The following is a 22,913-nucleotide window of genomic DNA, read 5'->3' on the forward strand; positions in this document are numbered from 1 at the left end:
TGCTAAGCAAACATAATTTCAAAACAAAGTGTAGAACAAGCATCAAGGTTCACATCATCATCATGTTCCATCTTTACTCAGTGTAGCATAGCGATCAAGCAGTCTCAAACTGTTAGAGGCAAACGAATCGATTCGAATTTCTTAACCATGCATGGCGAACCTAATCTTACGCATCCGCGCACCACAAAGGGTCGCTTCCTGTGTCGGCCATCCCCATCAATTCCCAGGCACGTGTCAGGTCCAAACTTCCCTTAGCATGCAATGCTCCACAAGCCCGACCTCTTGCCGTACTGTGACCGCACTTGCACCCACATGATGCACCATGGGAACCTCGTTCCAGGGACAGCAGGAGTATAAGCCACGCCCTAGTTCAATCAAGTACTAGGCTTCCCCATCCCATACTAGGTATGAGATTAGTACTTTCAAACACTTGATCACGAACACCAACACTTTCCGACCTTAAACAATTTCATGTAGACAAACGGGTCAATCCACCGACCACCAAAATAGTTCACATAGCCCTGCCCCGTCCACCGTCCTTATAGTTGTAACCCGAAGGAGAGCAAGCAACTCCTATAACTCATGAGTGACAGGGAATCACTCGACTTTTACCGAGTCCTGTTAAGCACTGCAACTATTCGGACTTATTATACTAGTGTTCAGATCAAGGGAACTGGGTCATGCATCTATGGTTTCAAACAACTCCTATAACGTAAATGCACATACATACAAATGAAGGCATGCGCAAGTTTAGAAAGATTGGGTTATGCTCCGGGGCTTGCCTTCGAGTGGGGTAGAAGCGAACTGATCTTCAACGTTCTCGGCTTCAGCTCCTGCAGGCGGCAGCTCGGCTACAGCTCCGTCTTCTGGCACCGGGTGCAGCTCATACATGCCGTCAGCGAGGTTTAGCTCTACACGGAATGCAAATGCAGGGGTTAAAACACTTAGATGGTTATTTCAACAACACTTGCAAGAGCTAGCCCCAAAACTGTAGCAAAACTACATGAAAGGTGTGAAATCCCATTTTATTGGATTCTACTCAGGAAGAGGATTCTAACCCAAGTGATTTCATACTTTTCAGATTTTTCCTCGATTTAAGTTGAATTTTCCAAGCTTCTGTTGATAGAGAACAAGATAAAAGAGTCAGATCGGGAAAAACTTACGATCTGACCCTTAGACCTAAGGAATAACTGTAACGGGGTCCTCAAACTTAACACAGAGAAGTCCCCAAAATTTTACACAGATATCCTTGGTCAAAAGAAAAGATACAACCGAGCCCTCGGGCGAGGCGGACAAGGGTCAGGCGAAACAGATAGGGGTCGGGCGAAACGGAGAGGGGTCGGGCGAAATAGACAAGGGGTCGGGCGAAACGGACAAGGGTTCGGGCGAAACGGACAAGGGTCGGCACCTTACTTTTGGGCCTACTGGTGAAGTGTTGGGGTCAGAAGGAAGCAAGCTCAGGCGGAACGATGAAAGGCGCTAAGGCTTGGGCGGTGGCGAGGTCCGGCGGTGCTCCGACGGCAGCGGTGTTTCTTGTGGGAAACAAGCACGCTCTTAGCACAGCACGAAGGAAGGCAAAACGGCTGGCGAGGTGTTGGGTGGAAGGGAAGCTCCACAGAAAGCTTATGTGGTAGCGCTTGAGCATGAAACAGAGGAAAGTGCAGCAAGGCAACGATGGTGAAGGGAACTTCGGTAGAGGCTCTGGTACCCCTTTTATAGCTGCGCGGAAGAGGAAGAGTTCGAGCAGCGCGAGGATAAGATCGAAGAGGATGGAGTGCTCTGCCGTGGTGGTGATTGGTCGATGTCTCCATTGGCCGGCGAAGCGGAGCTTCGGGGATAGGACTCTTCGGTCATTGGGCACTGAAGACAGAGCTATGCAGGCGCAGTTTTGCTGGACGGAAGGATTGGCGAGGTCTAGCGCGTGCCTGGTCGCGTCAGGTGGCGGATTGGTTGCAACAGCTCTGTATCGGCGGATAGGAGGGAGAAGGATGCACTGCAGGAGAGGGCGCTGTAGGCGAGGTGACAAGGCGAGCGATGCGATGCTAGCAAGCGCGAGACTAGAGGCTTTGTCGAGGCACGCTACTGGCGAGGTGGGGGAAAAGAGTTGTCAATGCCGGCGCAGTGGTTGGCGAAGGCGGTATCGTCGTGGGGCGCGCACGCGGCTGAGGTACGAGGGAAAAGCCGGAAGGTGTTGGGGCGCGCGGCTGGGGATCCTGGTGAGAAGATGCGCGCAGGAGGTGAGGCGGACTGGCGCAGCAGCGGCCAATCTTCGGTTGCAGCGGCGGCAGGACACCTGGCGCAGCCGGCGAGATTTCGGGCGGGACGAGACGAGGTGCAGAGACAGCAGGGCGCTTCTGCGCGTGATTGGAAAGGAGGCGCGCTGATCAATCTTGTCGCGGCCGGCGACTTGGCGAGCGGCCCTCGTCGGTGAGACTATGCCATGCGGCGGGGGGGCTCTAAGACAGGGCGCATGCTCGCTCTGGCGTGCTTGGCCCGAGATATCCGTGGGATCCTTTTCTGGATCCATCTTCCAGTCTCTTGCCCTCTCAATTTCCGAACTGCACCACTTCTACTGCCTTAACAAGAGTTGTAGAACTCAGGCCAAGGCCCAACTCTTGAAATTGGACCGAGTCCAAAAATGCAGTGGATTTAGGGGATCCAAAGCTCCAAAGTTTGGAGGAACACCGGTTTCGGGGCTTAGAGAAAAACGGAGGTTTGCTAGGCTTCAGGGGTCGGGGTTGATTTGAACTGCAGATTTGGGAACCTTCGAAGATGAATTGGATTAAGGTCCAACTAACAAAGTCGTAGCAGGGACTTCGTTCTCCAACTTTCATAAAGGAATTTCTGGATGTTCAGCTCAACTTACCAAAGATAAGTCCGCCCTAAGGTGTGAGATCGGACTGATTTTCCAGACTTAGCCATAGTGGCTAAAACAGTTTGAGTTGACCAGATCAGGGAACTTGTCTGAAGATTTAACTCGGCTGATTTAAATCTAAGTCGTTACAGGATGGCTGCCCCAACCGGCCATCTCTCATATATATAGACACTTGGCTATTTCCCAAGTTGCCCTTACATGAACAATACAACTCCAAACACCCTAGGGGCAAAATCGTCCAACTTTTTCTTCGTACATCGGACGGACCTGGCGCCTTCATGACTTCGCTTCGCCTCGATGCAAGCTTCACGATGGTGCCACGCATCCTCCGACTCGTCCGCCAGTTTTGAGGTCAAATCGGTCAAACCCTCTTGCACACCCTGCAGGCGTGACTCATCCTCGGTTTTGAGGCCAAACCGGTCAAACCCTCTTGCACGCCCTGCAAGGTGTGATTCACCCCCGGTTTTGAGGTCAAACTAGTCAAACCCTTTTGCACGCTGCGCATGACGTGACTCACCGATATTGACGCGTGTCCAGCCTCCGCCAAGCCTTTGACACCTCCAAGTCTTTCACTCCCGGCTCCCGGGCCTCCTACTCGACTTGCCTCCGTCCTGCTTGACTGGACCGATACCGTCTCCATCACCATCCGTGTACTCTTGCTCATCCGTGCACCATGTGGATCGCCCATGACTCCGTCCGGACTCCTCGGGTCCCTCGGTTCAAGCCTATTCATGTCCACCCTTCACAGCCCTAGTACATCGGCATGAACCTTTCGCTTGACCTTCACCTCATACCGTCGACGCCATGTCGCATCCTACACCTGCACATCACAAGCCAACAGACACAACACACAAGATATATTTTATACAAACACCGCAACACAACTCACACCTCCAGTTAGCCATTAGCATAATCAAGTGCATATGGAATATGAACTCAACGGGTAAAGTCCCAGATCATCTAGTCAATCACTCATCATAAATAGACCAAGGCACATGTCAACTTTGTCTCTCAATTATTCTCGGTAATAATGTTATTTACAGTTTTCAATATCCCCTAAAATGTCTTATTAGACACACCATTTTTTGCCTTCCACTGCAGAAATTCTAGTGTGGTACCTAGTTTTTTATGCTCCTGCTTGCAATCTTGGTACAACAATTTTTTGTGATCATCTATCATGCACTGCAACTTTTCTGATTCCTTCTCAGTTTCGCAATCTCTGTGTGCATCACGTAGCACCTGACCAAGATTATCAATAGGTCATCTTCTGCAAACTCATCTTCATCAGCCTCTCCCATTGTAGTATCTGCAAAAGGTTGGCCTGCAGCCCAGTCCAAAATTTTGTTATCATCCTACTCTTACTCGTTGTCTTCCATTATAACCCCTCTTTCGCCGTGCTTGGTCCAAACCAAATAGTTAGGCATGAAACTGTATCTAAACAAGTGGTTGTGAACAGTCCCCCAGGAAGAGTAGTCCTTCTTGTTACTGCATTGGAAGTATGGACAATATATGATTTTTTTCTCTGGCTTATTGGCTTTGCCACTTTGAGAAAATAATGCAAGCCATCAACAAACTTCTTGGTCCATCTGTCCACGTTATACATCCATTGCTGGTCCATCTACATCGTATTATGTGAGAAATAGACATAGGTCATTGTATTAGATAAAGAACTTAATCAATATTGGGTAGAGGAAAATAGAGTTTAATGTGATTATAATATTTAGTCCTTGCAAAAAAAATATCAGATAAATAAATTATTATGTAAGAAATGGACATAGGTCTTCGTATTAGATAAAGAACTTGATCAATATTCATAATTTACACCAATTAACCTTCATAAAGATAAAAACAATTCACATGAAAATTACACTATTCAACCTTCATAACAATCACTAAAGATACATATTAATATTACACTCATAACAAGATAATAAAGATACATATACATTAGAGATTACAGATGTCCATAGTGTACTTCACGAAGACAACTATCCTAAAATAATGGTACAACATAGCAGAATATTCGCCCTCCAAGCCATCACTACACTTAACTCAATCTTCTCTGAAGTCGATCGAGAGTCACCTCCACATATCCAGTGCCGGAAAATAATGGTACAATAGAAGATCTTCAAATCCACATACTCAGGCTGAATATCATAAATGAATCTTGAAATAATTGTCCAAATGTCTTTTGGAGTAAGTACCACATTCTCATAATAGAAGTGTGGTGGCACACGCACAATAGCCCATCTCGGCAAAAGATGTGTGAGCATGGCCCATGGTGGCAAGCCAAAACCAACCAAAAGCCGCTAGGTCAATGTCAATGAACAGAGCCTGAAGAGGATATTGGGCCAGCATACTTCTATTATGAGAATTAGGTTCCAAAAGGTGTTTGGAATACTATTTCAAGATTCTTTTATGATATTCAGTTGGAGTTTGTGGATTTGAAGCTCTTCTGTTCTACTATTATTTTCTAGTACTGGAGGAGTAGAGGTGACTCTCCATAGATTTCGGAGAAGATTGAGTTATGTGCACATCATACCATGTGCAGGCACTGTTCTCTGGGATCGGATAGATTTCGGAGAAGATTGACTTATGTGCACATCATACCATGTGCAGGCACTGTTCTCTGGGATCGGAGGAATGCAGGTGGTACATCCATTCCCGGTCCATCTGCAACGTATTACATGGAAAATGAACATAGGGCTTTGTATTACATTAAGAACTTGATCAATATTAGGTGAGGGAAAAAATAGAGTAAGTGTGTTTATAATATTTAGTTTTTGGGAAAAAATAGAGTAAGTGTGTTTATAATATTTAGTTTTTACATTAAACATGGGATAAATAAATTATTGGTCAAAGAAATACAATTATTGTTAATTACAGTGACATGTAAAATTGTAGCAATGACCAAATTCTATTTTCTTACACCTATAATTTATTTACCTTAATTTTATTGCAATGACTAAATATTAAAAACACATTTACTCTATTTTTTTCCCATACCTAATATTAATAATATTCTTTTAACTAATACGAATCATATATAACAAGCAGGCTATCCATCAAATTCTAGGTAAAAAACATGTATAAATAAAATCTCTCCATTCTCCCCTAAGCATACCTCTCTAAAGCATAAAACAAAGTATAATAACAATAAATGAAGGAAGGATAAAGTAGCTAACCTTCACACCACTTTGGATGAGTGAAACTCCCATGAAAATGAGGAAAAAAATTCAGGCAGCACCTCCCCTAAGGTTGCTTGCTCGCCATGTAGAGAAGGCCAGATGTCTCTGGTGGAGTGGCTCGGGCTAAGGGAGAAAGAAAAGCTCTCGGTCTAGTGATTTTATAGGAGAGGAGATTTTGTCCCAGTTGGAAACTCCAACCGGAAAAAAAGACCCCCTTTTGTTCCGAATGAAATTACCATCCGAGACTAAACCTTTCAAGGGGGTCTTTTGTCATGGTTGGAAATTCCAACTGGGACAAAAGGGGGAGCGTCGATGGGATTTTTTGTAGCCGTTACAACCAGGACTAAAGTGGAGGGCTTTAGTCCCGGTTGTAATACAACCGGGACTAAAGCACCCCAACCCCCTCCCCGCGGTGGCCTTCGGTGGTACATTTTTAACCCAAGACTAAAAGTAATTTAGTCATCAGTTTAATGTTAACCGAGACAAAAACACTTGGATGGAAGGCCAGTTCTATGCTATAAAATGTATAAGGTAGTTCGATTCTTCTCTTTTTAGTGCATGCACGAGAAAACGTTGTTTGTTATTTCTATGCCTAAAAGTTTCCTTTTCTATAGCACGGTTACCATACCTAAAAACTTCCTGTATTCCATTATCATATTTTCTTCTAAGCCAATGCTTTTCCCCCTACTATTTGATACTCCCATCAATCCCTAAATATAAGGACCTACTACCAGAATGTTTAAGGCAAATTAAATAGGCAAGAAAAGTCTTTCATGCCCCCTCATTAAAGCAGTCAGGCCAGCTTCCGATTGACCAGCTCTTGATTTGATTGGCCCAATATTAATGGCTGAGCCACGGAAATCCTTCATTATATTCAGGGACAAAATTCAAATATCGTAGGTTCTTAAGGCCAGTCTCACTCCACGATTGTTGGAGGTATGCCCTAGAGGCAATCATAGAGATGATGATATTCCATTTGTATCCATGATTTGTATATTGTGTTCATTGAATATCCATTAAAGGCTACTTGAATTGATTTGCAATTATGTGAATTGTATGTGAAACTCTTTACTTGTATGGTTATTCTAAAGTTGTCCCTAGTCGGAGTTCATGTGAGGACACACATGAATATTAGACTAGCACATGTATTAGTTGATGACTATGTTTCACAAGTCATGGACATCAAGATGTTGAACTAATAATGTGGACACATGTGGAGACATGTGTTAGGACTGACCCAACACGAGAAGTAGTTCTCTCTTTAAACAACATATACGCTTTGTCCTTAGACCTGAGATTGTCGCATGTATTCTAGATGTGGATTGACCTACTTAGGGGCTATCAAACGCTACACCGTAACAGGGTAGTTATAAAGGTAGCTTTCGGGTTTGTCAAGAAGCATGCTATGAGACATGGTCAATCAAGATGGGATTTGCCCCTCTCTGATTGAGAGTGATATCTCTGGGCCCCTCGAGTGATCGGATCAGAAAATGCATGGCCATGCTACGTACGGTTAAGAGTTAACCTACAAAGGGATTCCGAATCACAGGATCGAGAAAGAGCGGTCGGCTTGAAGCTAGACCAAACATCGTGAGGCAAAGGGAATAGCATGTATATTATGTTGTGATGGTTCGTCTGATATGATCTTCGTGTGCGTATAGGAGTTGGCACGTCTTGCTAGAGGCCGCTACCGACTATTGGGCCGAGTAGAAGTACTCGGGCCATGTCTATACGTATCCGAACCCATAGGGTCACACACTTAAGGGGCTGGAAGCCCAATTCGGATCTGATCCGAGTTGGATTAGGTTTAGGAGTACTAATGGGCCTCGGATCCAGAGGCCCATCAGGAACCCCTATAAATAGAGGGGTGGGGGCGCCCTAGGGTTTACACCTTTTTGGTGAAACACACCTGCCGCGCCTCCCACGCCCTCGCCTGTTGCAACTCGCGGATCTAGCAATCCGGCTTGCGACGCTTCCTCCCTGCACATGTGGATACCTTGGAGGTGTTGCGCCTGCAGCACTTGGACGAGCCGCCGACGAGCCGCCGACGAGCCGCGACGAGCCGACGACGAGCCGCGGTACCGGAGGCGATCTTGCTGTGCACGTGGACGAGCTGCTGAGGAGCTGCTGGACGTGATCGACTACGTACGACTACGTTGATCGACTACGTACGACTACGTGATCGTCTTCACTGCACCGACGCATATCTACATCTTCCGCACCAGTAGTGCGTCGAGTGGTAATCCCGTGATCCTTATACGGCAGTTCTTCCTAGTTATACGCGGTAGAAATTTTGATTTACGCTAGCGTAGCCTACCTCGTATCCCAACAACGATTTCCTCGCATTGTTACCAAGACTGTCGTGTCATCTTTTCAATGAAATAAAACTGTCACTCTCAGTGTACAATTTCATTGCACAGTTTCATAGACAACATGTAGCAATTAATTTTTGCATAGAGTTATGATTAATTGTGTCATGCGATGAAACTATAACATCTTCAATGCAAGTTTCATTAGGTTTCATGGACTAGGTAACTGTGCCAGCTGGATTTTATAGGGATGGAACTCTCCTCTTCTCTCTCCTCATAATCAGGTTACCAAGTCAGCAAAACTATTGATGTGGTATAGGATTTAATGCCCATGAAACTCCACTGAGACTGGCCTTATATTTGGGGAGGATGAGGTGTGATAGCTAATAAGCTTTTCTTGCTACCGCATGTTTTTTTCTTTTTTTTTCTGTAAGTAGTTTTGTATGACTTAGAAAGTGTGTGTCAAGGAAAACCTAGCATGTGTTTGGTTTTGGGACGATGTGGGTCGGGTCAGAGCCAACCCATTTTTGTGGGTCGGAGTGAACCCAGTTCACGTTTGGATGAGAGGGATAAAGAGGGATAGGTTAGACCCGATCTTTGTTTGGTTGAAGAGGTTGAGAGGGTTGGAATGGATGTCCTTTTAACACCGTTAGTTGTGGGCCCCACCTGTCAGTTGCAGGCCCACCTGTCATCCCCTTCTTCTTTTTTTCTTCCCGCATCTATCTTCTTCCTCCCCGACCATAGCTCCTCACTGGCCCCGTTCCTCCCCGGCGCCACTCCTCCCCTCGCCGGCGCCCCGTTCCTCCCCTGCCGCTCTCTCCTCCCGGCGGGTGGAGCTCCCCTTACCGGCTCCCGCTCTGTCCTCCCCGGCGCCACTCCTCACCGGCCCCGTAACTCCCGGCCCCGGCTCCTCCCGCGCCCCCGCCTCGCCGCGCCGGCCAGCAAGCCTCCAACCCGCATCTATATGGCATATTCCCTACATGGGTCGAACCCAACCCACCTCACTTTCAACCAAACGCGGAACGAAGGGGGTCCGACCCGTTCCAACCCACTCCAACCCACTAACCAAACACACGGCTACTGAACCAGGTTCAAGGTTGTTATGACGTGATATTTTTCTCGTTGTTGCTTCTAGTATACCCTACTAATGTTAATGCAGAAGAGGATGAAAAAGATGAACAAATGGATGGTAACACGCGTTACTTATCTATGGTCGGGTTGAAGGAGATGAGCAGGGACATCTCAAGAACTTTGTTGTAGTTTTTTTTGTCTATTTAAGGTCCTCTTTGTAATGTATACGATACAATATCTACTTTTCATAATATAAATCCAGCCCAGCAGATAAAATTATCGGATCTTATCTGTGATGTACATTCCACAAATAGATCTAGGGTTGTAAGCAGATAAAAAATGAAGCAAATCGCATTAAAATGAATTTAAAAAACTTAACAAAATGGATAATCAAGGATTCAATTTTAGCGAATAAAAAGTCTGGATATTGATGCTAGATAAAACAGATAATCTGTATAATTGTGATGTACACCCTCTAAATGGAGTACCATTAGCTCTGAAAACTTCGAGCGTGATAATAGAATTTTGACCTTCTTTATCCTTAAGGCGCAGAGGCTTTTCACAAATAATATGGATTGCTAGAAGATGTGAAGATCTTATACTACTTGATACATGCAGAAAATTGTTTTGTCCATGTTTTTTCCTTGGTTTAGTTCCTATACATGCATGCATGCCAAGCTATGTTGCATTTGCCTTTTGCTTTACACATACTGGTATTCTTGTGTTTTTTTGTCTTTCTTAACTCAAAGACACAAAATTCTTATGCCTAATTCTTTTCTTTGTGCTCATTTGATAGATTATGTGTTTTCCTTTATATATTCTTTGTGCGTATTGCGACGGAGGAGATGAACGGATTCGTTGGATGAAACAGGGAAACAGCCGGGCATAGGACACCATACCTGGATAAGATTCGGGCGCTGTGAGGTACTACCTGCGAATTTGTCTTTGCGATAGCACCCACATGACACAAAGTTCTAGATAGTGGCTCTTGATGACCTTATCTACTTAGCTTACTGCCTAGCAAATTATAAGAACTGACCTAATGATCCATGATACCAGCATGTGCCAAACAGCCAGCTCATAATTCTTTGTGTACTGGGATGGTGTAAAATATAAACAAAGTCATACAAAAACAGCAGCGCCAGCCTTCTTCGTCCCCTTGTGCAAACAACACCTTTCATTGATTCATATGAAACCTAAACAGGGATAGCACACGGAGCAGGCCAGCCTCGCATGATAGGTGGTCCAGTGACAGCAAGCCCCCTGCTGTTCGCGCACTAGTCAGCAACCAGTTCAGTTGCTTCGACGGTAGTCGGTCGCTCACAATGATGGCATTGACCTGACCCTCGCACAAAAACGTACAGTAGTCGCCCATGCATGTTCCCACGAATATGTCAGAAAAAGAAACGTGCCAAAGGCAGGGAGGGAATCAATGAGAACGCTGCAATGATGGTCAAAGTACAAACACACCTCCTTACACATCAAGAATCTCCCAGACCCCGTTCCCACTCCTTTACCATACACAGGGCCGCGCAGCACCACGCCGTGCCCCCAGCCTAATCCAGTAATCCCCAATCATAATCACAACGCCCTCTCCCCCAAATTAAGTCCAAAAGTGACCATATACTAATAAAAGAACTAATCAACCTACTACTGATTTACTGAGCAACATGGCCTTTCTACGATCTTGCGCAACAACGGAGCTCACACGGCATCCTGCGCCGCCGCAGCAGGGCCAACCTCGCCCGCGGCGGCGGCCACTTGGTTCCGCCGCTCGTCCAGCACGTTCCTCACCTTGCCGTACCCGTGGCGCGCCCAGTCGTACCAGTGTAGCGCGACGTACACGCCTAGCCCGCCGATGATGCCGTTGGCGATGGAGAAGGACAGCGGCATCAGCGCCATGGTCACGAAGGCCGGGACGCCCTCCTTCATGTCGCCCCACTCGATCTCCTTGGCCACGCGCATCATCATCGCGCCCACCAGCACCAGTGACGGGCCCACGGCCCACGGTGGCACGCTCATCAGCAGCGGGCCGAAGAAGAGGGACGCCAGGAAGCACGCGGCCACGGTGATGGCCGTCAGCCCCGTCCGCCCGCCCTCCCGGATCCCCGCCGTCGACTCGACGTAGGTAGTCACGGTGGAGCTCCCGAGCCCCGCGCTGAGCACCGTCGACCCGGCGTCCACGAGGAAAGCGCGGTACTCGCCCTCGAACCCGCCGGACTCGTCCGTGAACCCGCCGTACTCGGCCATGGAGTACATTGTCCCCGTCGTGTCCAGGACATCCACGTAGAGCAGGGTCAGCAGGGCGAGCCACACGTTGCCGTGCCGGAAACCGCCGAAGCTCAGGTGCCCCGCGGTGCTCTTGATCATGTGGAAGTCGACCACCTTCTTGAAGTAGGAGAAGCCGGCATTGCCCGCCGGCGTGTCCGGGAACACCGTCACGCTCGTGCCCCTGATCCACGACACCACCGTGACGAACAGGATGCCGTAGATCATGCTCCCCTTCACGTCCCTCGCCAGGCACGTCGCCGTGATGAGGAAGCCGACGGCGCCGAGCCAGAACGTCGGGCTCCGCATGGTGCCGTCGAGGCACGCGCCGGTGGTCGGGTCCACCTCGGAGCAAGCTGTCAGGGTGACCAGCGTCGACGGGCTGGCGCCGACGAGCCCGACGCCCTGGTGCGCCTGGAGGCCAGTGAATGCCAGGAACAAGCCGATGCCGACCGCGGAGGCGAGCCTGATGTTTCGCGGAATCATCCGCGCCAGCTTGGACCGGAGGCCGACGGCGGACAGCGCAAAGAAGACGATGCCCTCCAGCATGACGACGGCGAGCGCCGTGCTGTAGGTGATGGGACCCGAGCCGTGGAACCCGACCATGTTGTAGGCGAAGTACGCGTTGGCGCCCATGCCGGGGGCCAGCGCGAGCGGGAGGTTGGCGAACAGGCCCATGGCGAAGGAGCCGGCCATGGCGGCCACCGCCGTGGCCACGATCAGGTCGCTCTTCGTACGCGCCAGGCACTGCTCGTACCCCGGGTTAGGCCCAACCGTGCACTCCGGCCCGGGCGCGGCCGTCGACTTCGCGCCGCCCACCGCCGTGCAGTCCCGCACCGTGCACGGCCCGCCGGAGTCGGTCAGGATGGCCGCGTTGACGGAGATGATGTAGGCCATGGTGAGGAACGTGGCGGCGCCGGCGCGGAGCTCCTTGGTGAAGGAGCTCTTGCGGGCGTCCAGCTTGAAGTACCACCCCACGCGGCTCGACGCCACGGCGCGGTTCACGGCGGCCTCGGCTTCCGAGAGCCTGTGCCATGGTGCCGTCCTCTTCGACGTCATTTCCTTGCTCTTCTCTAACACGAGCTGAGAGTTGATGAGTTGAGACTTGAGTTGCGACTCGTGGTCTTACGAGTCTGGGGGACCCGGAACTTATAGCGCAAGTTAGTGGAGAGGGTTCAAGCTAGAAACGTTTGGGGTTGGCAGATGTGAGGTGGGCCCACACCGGGCGTCGTTTCCTGGGAATGCTGCGCACAGAGAATTTAGCAGGGTCCACTTTTCAGAAGTTTATTCTGCGTGTCATGATATTTAACTTGTGACGACTAGCTGATCGTCCCTCTGGTCACGTGACTAGCACTGAGATTAAGTACTTTGCAGGATTTCATTAGGAACTGATGATCAGTTACTTAGTCAGTTATACGTAAGTTTCACTTTTGTACCAGCCTGAAAATAAAGTTGCATAAGATGTGCAAATTAAAGTTGCGTGACATCAGTTTCAACCTATACTGTATAGTTTTTTTTGCGATTCACACGGTACAGAATGCTCACATACACACACGTACACTCGCCGCTACGAAAGATTGAGTCGTCAAATTCTCGAGATTGACGAAGTCACCACTGGTGTCTCACTGTCGACGGGCACGTCCCCTACACTGAAAGAAAAGCACCGGTTAAATCCTAAAATAAATCCAGAAAAATACAAGCACCAAAGTCGAGGACTCGAACTTTGATGAGTAGATTCCACCACGAGAAATCTTACCAGCTGAGTTATTCACAAAAGAAACACATAGTTTCTTCAGTAGTAATAGGAAAAAGAAAGATTCCACTAGCTAATTAGTATGGACAGGATACACTAAGAATAATATTGCTAGTATTTTAGGCAAATTGCCTAGGAGTTGTGCGTTGCCTCAAGTGTCCACGTTTACAGCGCGAAGTCACGAAAAACTACACCACTGGGCGCCCAATGGGATAATCATGTATCGGGGAACATGCAAGGTTTCTCTGTAGTTCAGAATAGAAACAACCCACTTGTGTGCCAGGGAGCTTCAACTGATACGAACCAGTATCAACAAAAAAATGATACGAACAAATGTGTTCAGAGCCACAACAAATATTATAGGAAAATTGTACGTTGTTTTTTGGTTGCGTTGCGTGAGGCCTGCACGTTTGCAGCACGAGGTCAATCAAAACGTACACCATTGGAAGCGAATGGAGGATTGAATATGGGTACGTACGGTCTTTGATATTCACAACTTGGCAAAACTTTCAACTATCCTGCTGTACAGGCCGGCTTTGTATAATATCTACGGAGTACCACGCTAGCTGGCAGCATGCCATGTATTTTTCTTTTTTTTTCCCCTACTATCATGACCATGTAGCAGCTAGCAACTACCAAGCTATGATTACTCTCATATTCTATCACTGAATCCACTTTGCCCGCAATCTCATAATGATCCAAAGCTTTTATATTGAAACTGATTTGTTTCCATAAAATTTCTACATTTACGCAGGCCCCTGTGTTTCTCCTTCGTTCTAGCTAGGATACTTCCAATCCATGGATGCTGTAAATTTATTTTTCTCTGATGAAATAAATGACCGTCGTAATTTCTACCAAAATCACCTGTCTGTAAGAACGAACTTACAGAATAATGCGCAAATTGTAGCAGTATCGTGCGATAGACTTCACATGCGCTGATGTGTATCGTACCACGCGAGTGACCTATGAAATTGGCAGAGGTCTTTGTCGGTCTCCCCAACAGAACAGTGCAGGTACTACGTACTCGCGGCCAAAGCGTACAGAGAGGCTGTGATGTAAGCGTGGATACGCCCCAGTGGATATGTACACCAGTATCTGCCAATGGAAAGATCTCGCAGCGTCAGCGGTGCGCAAACCGGCTGGATTTCGTCTTCATTGCTTAGGGTATATACAACTGTGTAGATAGCCGCTGTCTTGTAAAAATTTGCCACGTCACACAGAGACAGCAAAAGCAAAAACAGCAGTTGCTCCGTAAATTCGTAAATTATGGTGATCAATGACCCCGTGACCAGCTAGCAGAGTACTTAGGAAAAGAACTAATAGAAAAAGTTGTATGGCCCCAATGACCCCGTGATGGCGTGATGTGCGAGACGGCAGGTAAATGAGGAAACAAGCGTTGTAGGAAGCTATATAGAGTTTTGGTCCCCAGATCTTCACCATAGACGCATTGACGATTTGACCGGATGGTCCAGGGATAAATTGAAAGGCTACCATTCACCATGCAGGATTCCTAGTGCTATTAGATATGCTAGATCTAGCATCCATGTCGAACAATTTGACATTGTTGTCTGCAACACCGGAACCGCGGTCGGCACATGAAGGAAAGGGCACACGCAGGTACACAACCTGTAACTCGATCACACGCTAACTAATAGTGGCAGCCAGCGGTCAAAACGCAGCACTTTTTGGTTAGGCCCGTTTCAACTCTGCCAACGGAGTGGCTTGGGCACGCGAGAAATTGACCCTGAAATAATGCTGATCGCTAGTGCTAATTTTTGAAAACTTTATGCCCTCCTGCCTAATTTCAGACTGACTTGGCTAAATGGTTAACTGGTAAGCTAGCTATCCCCTATTGTCAAACAAGGCACCTAAAAGGCGGATGCTACTCTGATTGAGCTTCGGCAACCACCATTTGCACTGCAGCAGCTATAACCATATACAAATAGGAAATGCTTGCCCGTGCACATCTATTAAATTCGTCATCTGCACGATATCTGGTGCCAATGCGCATTAGTTGAGCGCCACAATCTTGCACTATGATCGATTCATTTGATTTTGCGTGAGTATACTATGGGAGAGGAGATCGATCGATATAATTAGCAAAGCGAGATCATCGGTCGTATGATGAACATAAAGTGGGATGGAGATTCATGCGATCTCGCTTGCTCAACTGTATCGAAAGGGCCACAGCCGATGGATTTTTTTTTGAACGATCCGCCAGTTTTTACTGATGGATTTTATTTTGAACGATCCGTCACTTTTTACTGATATAGCAGAAAAAATATAAGGTTACAGTTCTGGGAGGCTACAGGCAGGAAAAAGAAAAGAAAGGAAAAAAACAGCTCAACTCTACCTGTTGGATTGGGACGTCAAAGCGGGTAACCACACAACTCAAAACTGCTAAACCTAACCGGTTGGATTAGGACATCAACACGGTCGCACCACTCCACTCAAATAGTGGCAGCAGAGCACATTACACCACTCGACTCGCAACAACGCAGAGCCGAAGTCTTTATCGCAGCACCCCCCACAGTATCATGCTCATGTAGTCACCAACCTGCAGGCGTGACACCGCGTCGACATGGAACCAAGAGAAATAGACCGTACGCACTGAGAAGGCTACCGCCACGTGGGACCCTTCGCCATAGTGCCGCTGCAACATCACACTCCACCCGACAGAGTGATACCACTAGATCCTGACCTCTTGCAGGCTGCCTCGCAGTCGCCACCACAAAAACACAATGCACAGGGGTCTCGCTACATCCGCCGTTAGACTCCACCTCGCTCTCGTCACCTCGAAGAAACACCACGTGCGGGGGTTCTCGCCACATCCGTCACAGTGCTCCATGTCAAGGATTTGTTTCTTTTGTCGTCGTCAGAATGTTGAGCAATGTTGTCCCGCTATCCAAGGTCTCCATCAAACAGCTAAGCTGCCGCCGTAGGTCGACTTCGCCTCGTTGCTCAACCCGCGCACATAGCCTCCGCCGCCGTACCACCAAGTCAAGGAAGTCGCTTGCGCCGTCTTCCGACAATGTACCACATCGGAGTAGCCTAGCATAGTTGAGCAATCCGCCGCAGTCCGCTGTAAGCCAAGTCATCCCATGATGTCATTGCTGCAAGCACCGTGCTCCGACGCAGTCCCACTCCACACTAGCAGCTGCAAAGCAACACCAGCCACCGCGGTCCGCTACAAGCAGCCAACCCGACAAACATGCGGCAACCCCTGACTGCCACCACAACTACGAACACCTCTACGTGAGCTCGGCAACCCCCGTCAAGCTTGCCATCCTGCACCATGTCATCTTGCCGTGCCGCAAGCCCGTCGCGGCAAGGAGGCCGCCACCGGTGACAGCCTCCCATGACCATCGGTGTCATCAGTATTGCCAAAAGCTGGGTTGGGTCTTTAGAACCGACGCCTCTAAGAAGGGCACGGCGCCAAAGGCGCCACCGTCGCACATCCAGCATCTGGACATGGTTTTCACCTAGAGAACCCCGTGCAGCAGGGATGGGTTCCCAACATGACGCCCCTAACGGGAAGAACAACGCCCTAGGGTGCCACCGCTATCGCCACTAGCAAGATCGTCGACAAAGGCTTTCGCCCGGAACACCCCATCCCAAGCCACTGCACGCACACAACTCAGCAATACCTGGACGACGGCCATGGAAACCCACCGGTGGAGCCACCGCCGCCGTGCCTTCTCACGCCGCGCCGTCGTGCCTCCTCGTGTTGCGATGCCGTCGCACAGCCGTGCGCCACGCCGAGCCGCAGCCACGGTCTTCATCATGCATGGTCGCAACTCGCAACCTCCTCACTCTGCGCTGGGCTACCGCTCGCCCCATGCCGGCCACCACTGTGCTGCCGCCTCGCAGCAGTGTGTCCTCCTCGCGCAGCGCCCGGTTGCCACCGCTTCTTGCTCCGCGCTCCGCGTGGCCTGCCCCTCGTGCCACGCCACGCCGCGCCGTACGACTGCCATTGCACCTCACTGCCACCGGCGGACAATGCGGCCACCTCGCTCGCGTAGGGCTGCCGCCGGGGCGCCTCTGCGCTCGGATGGCCGTGCGCTGCCATCATGCTAGCATGGGCCCACTCGCGGCCACCTCCTGATCCACGGCAGCCGCCGCCGGTGCAGGGACCTGCGGCAGGATGCTGGAGTAGGGACCCCGTGGCTGCCGCCGGTGCAGGGACCACGTGGCGCGGACGCCGGTGCAACTGCCACCGCACCGTTGCCGCTCAGACGGTAGATTCAGCCTCCCTTCGCGCGGATCCGGCCACCACCCACGTGGATCTAGGGCTGGCCAAGCCTACCACGGCGACCATGCTCGGCCACGTCCAGGGGAGGGAGGAAGGTGTTGGGGAAGGGGAAGATAAGAGAAATTGGGTGGGATGGCCCCCCACCACCTCCCTCACTGCTCACCGGGCTTCCAGCAGGCATCTCCGACGGCGGCGGAGGCAGGAGCGTTGCTAGCGGCGGCTGAGGCGAGCGGATGGGGGAGCCACCCGTGTCGCCCAGTTGGAGCGACGCGGGGGGCAGGGTAAAATATCCCTACAGATGGATTTGCTACTCCTACTCCTGAACGTGATTTGGGGATTTCCTTTGTACGAAGTCTTTATCTTACGAGTGGATAGAGTAGTGCATGTCCGGCTTTAGTTCATCATCAGGCCGGAATTTTTCAATAGGAATTTTCAACTCCAAAAAGCGCCCAACTTTGCTTACACACCAAACAGTTGTTCGGATACTCTTGTTGAGCATATACAAATAAGTAATTCATATGGTCATCTTTCTGTCGTCAAGTAGTGGAGCGTGCTAATAGCGTGCTAATCGCGTCTGTCGTATATTTTTAGGGTCTGTCTTGCTTAAAGGAAAATCTTGGAATTCTTGTGCCACCAATAGTTCCAGACATAGTAGTCCTTTATTGATAAAAATAAAATAGTTCCGACATTGTCCTACAGTTTAGGCTCCTGATAAATAGTCTGCTTGCACCCTTGCAAAATATGCCCAGTTCTAAAGAAATATACCTCCGATGTTATACAGTTACTAGGTAAGAATGCATATCTTGATATCATCTTCAATGTGTTTTACAAGAGCAAGTAGAAGCTCTCTGGACGTCATTGCATTGAGATTTAAGAGAGACGTAACTGGTTCATGGCATACTTGACCTGCGTGCACCTCCAACTCTTCGAACACTACTCCGATTGGACGTGAGTACAGTCCAATATTCTAGCAATTACGCTTTGAACTTATCTAATTGATGAAGAATCCGACATGAGACTACGAGTTGAGGAAAAATGGCCAACAAGCAGGATGAGGGTGTTGGGTAAAGGCACCCCAGGTGGGAGCCGCCTCTTCTTTCAGCGCGACGCTCAAATATTCCACACACCAGACCCAACAAAATGCGATCCCCCACGCAAACGATTGCTTCTCTTCTCGCACCTCTCTCTACCGGCTGGCCGGCGAATTTGGTCTCAACAAATCAAAAGTTGCGAAAGGAACAGGTGTTGCCAAGTGCTGTCGCGTCGACAGCTCTGGGCCTTTGTGGCCAAATTACGTTCACTACTTTGAATGGAAAAAGGAGAAAAAAAAAAGGAGAGGGGAATGCTTTGTGCTCCTGCTGCGTGAGGTGGTGCCGTGGTGGCATCAATTATGGGAGCGTAGTAGCAGCAAGCGACTCTGCAGTGGTTACAACTGGGGTTCTGGTAACTAATTTTGATTTGAAAATTAGGAAAAAATCTCCAGGAAATCTAACTACATATTCCTGGTTTTCTCAGGTAAAATGAGTTTTTTACATGGAAACAAATTAATGTATGAGTTTCGAATGGAATCAAATTAATAGCTGTGTTTCAAATGACGAAAAAACTAATTTTTCTTTGACAAGTTGTACTAGATTTAGTCTTGATATATTTTTTTTAATTTTCATTAGAGAAGAATCTGACATTAAATTCATCGTTCTAGCGGATCCCCGCTTACCTTGGTCATATTTTGCAGTGCAATCTGATGAATATGTATAACAATTTAGTAGCTACAAATGGTTGTGTACAATGTATGCCTCTACCTACTCATCTTGCTCTTATTAGTTAGGCTATTCTCAATGGGAAGTTATATGGAACGATTTCCAAAACTGCCACACCATATAAACTGATTTTTGTTGATAAATGAGACCATACGTAAAATGCAAAGTTTTTATGTTACGGTTTCATAGATAAGGCATAGACTTTAATTACAAAATTAGTTGAGATAAAACTTTGTAGCCCTTAATGTCAATTTCAATGCATTTCATAGTCTTGGAAAAAGTATAAGTACAGTTTTATCCCCATAAAACCAATCTCTTCTCCCTCCTTATTAATACTGTCATGTCGTAGTTTCTGAAAATAGCTTCATAGGCAAATGTCGGCAACCAGTGCCATGCACCAATGTACAACTGTACGAGCTAAGTGCTGGTGGGGGCTTTCTGAGTTTTTTTTTTCAGGATTTGATCTCTTCGCTGATAGGATAGGCAAGAAAGATATATGCCTATGATAATGAACAGGGGCGGAACCAGGATGAACACCTCGGGGGAGTTAAATAGTAGAAATTAAGGGCTAGAGCTAGAAATTAATGGTGATTTGAGGCTTTGTCTACAGTATTTTAAAGGTAAAATCGGGCTCTCGGGGGGGGGGGCTAGCCCCCCTGGATCCGCCCCTGATAATGAACTGCACCATCATCGACAAAAAAGAAAAAAAAACAGAGATCACCTTCATGTTTGATTTAGTGACCATCCTTTTTCTCCTTTCTCCACAACTCTCTCACCGACTTCCTTGAGGCTATATATGGTGGCACAATTCAACAGGTTAGTAGCTAGGAGCACATCATGTATGCCACTCCAATGAGGTGATAATGGAGTTTGAAGGTGCTGGAGAAATGGTCGGTGTGTTGCTGGTGTAAACATAGCACTATATATGGACATGAATTTTGACTTTGCTTGGTAATGGAAATAGCGATTGAAAGCTGTGGTGCTAGTTTTGTCGGCGATTTACCAAACAAGGTAAACTATAATGTCAGAGCATTTTGGAAAGCCAGACAAATCACTAATGTCATTCTCGAATCCACCATATACACAAACAATTTCCTAGAGAAAAATTGAAGGTGCCTATGGTTGGAAAACTTGCATGGTACATGTATAGCAAATTTAGGTGGTTTGTAGGTCATGCATGAGAGCATGTTATGGTACTCATATATAGTACATAATATCCCTTCACCCCATTTCTTTGTTAACCCTCCGTGTTACCTCCGTAGAGCTAGGGATTGTCCCAAATAGAACCTAGGCATTGAGCAAATTGTTAATTTTAAGAGTGTCGATGCTGGCAATACAAGATATTTCAGCGGTTGAATAAGCATGCAGCACTAGGTATTCGGTATGCGAGAAAAAGGAGGAATATATACTTGATCAAATTTCTGACATGTGGCTCTACTATAGGATGCTTTCCCTGTAAATATGTGTTCAAAATGTCGTTAGGCACACTGCTCAACATTGATTCGTCATCAAAACCAAAGAAGGGGCGACATTTGCCAGTATCAACATCTTATTCTGGGAAGACCTAACATGGAAGAAATGATATGGTATGAAGAAAGCCTAGGTTGCCCACAGTAAACTAACATGGTTCCACTGAATCAAAAGACAGGAAAAGTCTTGGAATCCCTTAAAGTGAACGCCCAGTCTCGATAATCCTCCATTCCCCAAGACTCCTCGGCTTTACCATGTTTTTTATTTTAATCTTCTTTTTAAGGAGTGCCTACTTTGGAAAGAAAATATTTCAAGATTTTGGTTAAAAAATTGAAAGAGAGGCGTATCATCTTTCCTAGTACTTAGTAGCTAGAAGATGAAAATAATGCTACACGTGCATATTTTGAACATATATACTCGTAAAATAGTTCTACTGTCCCATAAAAAGCTTCAGAATATTGAAAAATCAAAGTCACACCTTATATTTTTGTATATAACTATAATTCCAGTAATTAATTAAGTTATATAGTTAATTAATCGTACACCGTCATCACTTCTGTACAAACATTTTCTGGAAATAAAACTTTTCTTGCATCTCTCTTTTTGCATTTGCTTTCTTTTATCTCATTCCAATCTGATTCTTTTCCATAAATATAAGCGTTCTAAAATGTCAAATTACACTTTGAATAAGAATGGGTGTTTTCAGTTTGGTCACAGGAATGGCGTACAGCTAAGTTTCGTTGACAATGACTCAACCTCTATAAACCCTGTTGGTGTCGATCTGTGCAGAGTAAAAATGCCATACACGAAAAAGGAGCAAAATAATGTGAAAAACTATCCAGAAATAGATCAAAAGTGTGCTCAACACTGTATATATGCACAGTTATCAAGTTCCATGCATCAGATAATCATTTAACCATCAGAGTAGCGATAAGAAAACAATAATAATCAAAGTAGTCGCACTAGCCAATTTTTTCACTATTTGCAGCTGCGGATTTCTAGATTATGCCCAGCAAAGACGAATTACTTAAGGGGATGTTTGGACTCAAAGTAGTCGCACTAGCCAATTTTTTCACTTTAGGAGGATCACATCGAATGTTCAGACGCTAATTAGGAGGACTAAATATGAGCTAATTATAAAACTAACTGCAGAACCCCTATACTAATTCATGAGATGAATCTATTAAGCCTAATTAATCCATCATTAGCAAATGGTTACTGTAGCACCACATTGTCAAATCATGGACTAATTAGGCTTAATAGATTCGTCTCGCGAATTAGACTATATCTGTGCAATTAGTTTTGTAATTAAACTATATTTAATACTCTTAATTAGTATCCAAACATCCAATGTGACAGGTACTAAAGTTTAGGAGTGGGTTGCCAAACAGGACCAAGTCATTAGAGTGTGTCAGCACTTAGACTATATTTAATACTCTTAATTAGTATCAAACATCCGATGTGACAGGTACTAAAGTTTAGGAGTGGGTTGCCAAACAGGACCAAGTCATTAGAGTGTGTCAGCACTTACTGTATGTTTCATACTTTTTTACTGGCATTCGAAAGGCACTTTGCAGAAGATGCCAACCCATTGATAATAGAGCCAGTCCAGCAGAATTAACAACATTGAAAATGAGGAAGATTTAGTTTTAAAAGGACATCTTACACAATATAGTACTGATGTTTCTCAAAAGGGCAAAAAAAAAAAAGCATACTCACAACTGAACCGTTGTAAGTAAAGAATGGTCTTACTTCTTATCTCTGTTAACTAGTAGTTTGAGTTCGACGCTGGTTGGCAGATTCGACCTTTATCTACTTTTGAGTTTCAATCCAACTTGCTTATTACTTAGTGCTGCCTGCAATGCCATATGACTTCTCTCAACTGACCATGTACTTCTTGCCATATTATTCCTGCAGGCTGCAAAAAGACCCACCTGTTGCTTGTGGGAACTCGGTGAAAGCCAAGGCTA

The 22,913-nt window shown here is 47.0% G+C and overlaps 1 protein-coding gene across 1 annotated transcript; it reads right to left on the reverse strand.

Moving 5' to 3' along the window:
• Window positions 1-10,867: 10,867 nt before the first annotated feature.
• Window positions 10,868-12,841, reverse strand: LOC101770078 (adenine/guanine permease AZG2). The gene has a single exon (XM_004956321.3). It carries the CDS (start codon window positions 12,768-12,770, stop codon window positions 11,148-11,150), a length of 1,623 nt encoding a protein of 540 aa, XP_004956378.1. The 5' UTR covers window positions 12,771-12,841; the 3' UTR covers window positions 10,868-11,147.
• Between the last annotated feature and the right edge of the window lie 10,072 nt (window positions 12,842-22,913).

The sequence above is a fragment of the Setaria italica genome, chromosome II, assembly GCF_000263155.2.
Source record: "Setaria italica strain Yugu1 chromosome II, Setaria_italica_v2.0, whole genome shotgun sequence".
Classification (NCBI taxonomy): domain Eukaryota; kingdom Viridiplantae; phylum Streptophyta; class Magnoliopsida; order Poales; family Poaceae; genus Setaria; species Setaria italica.

Bases quoted from the DNA above. Each gene is read 5' to 3' on its own strand.
- LOC101770078 (XM_004956321.3), bottom strand. From the start codon at position 12,770: ATGACGTCGAAGAGGACGGCACCATGGCACAGGCTCTCGGAAGCCGAG.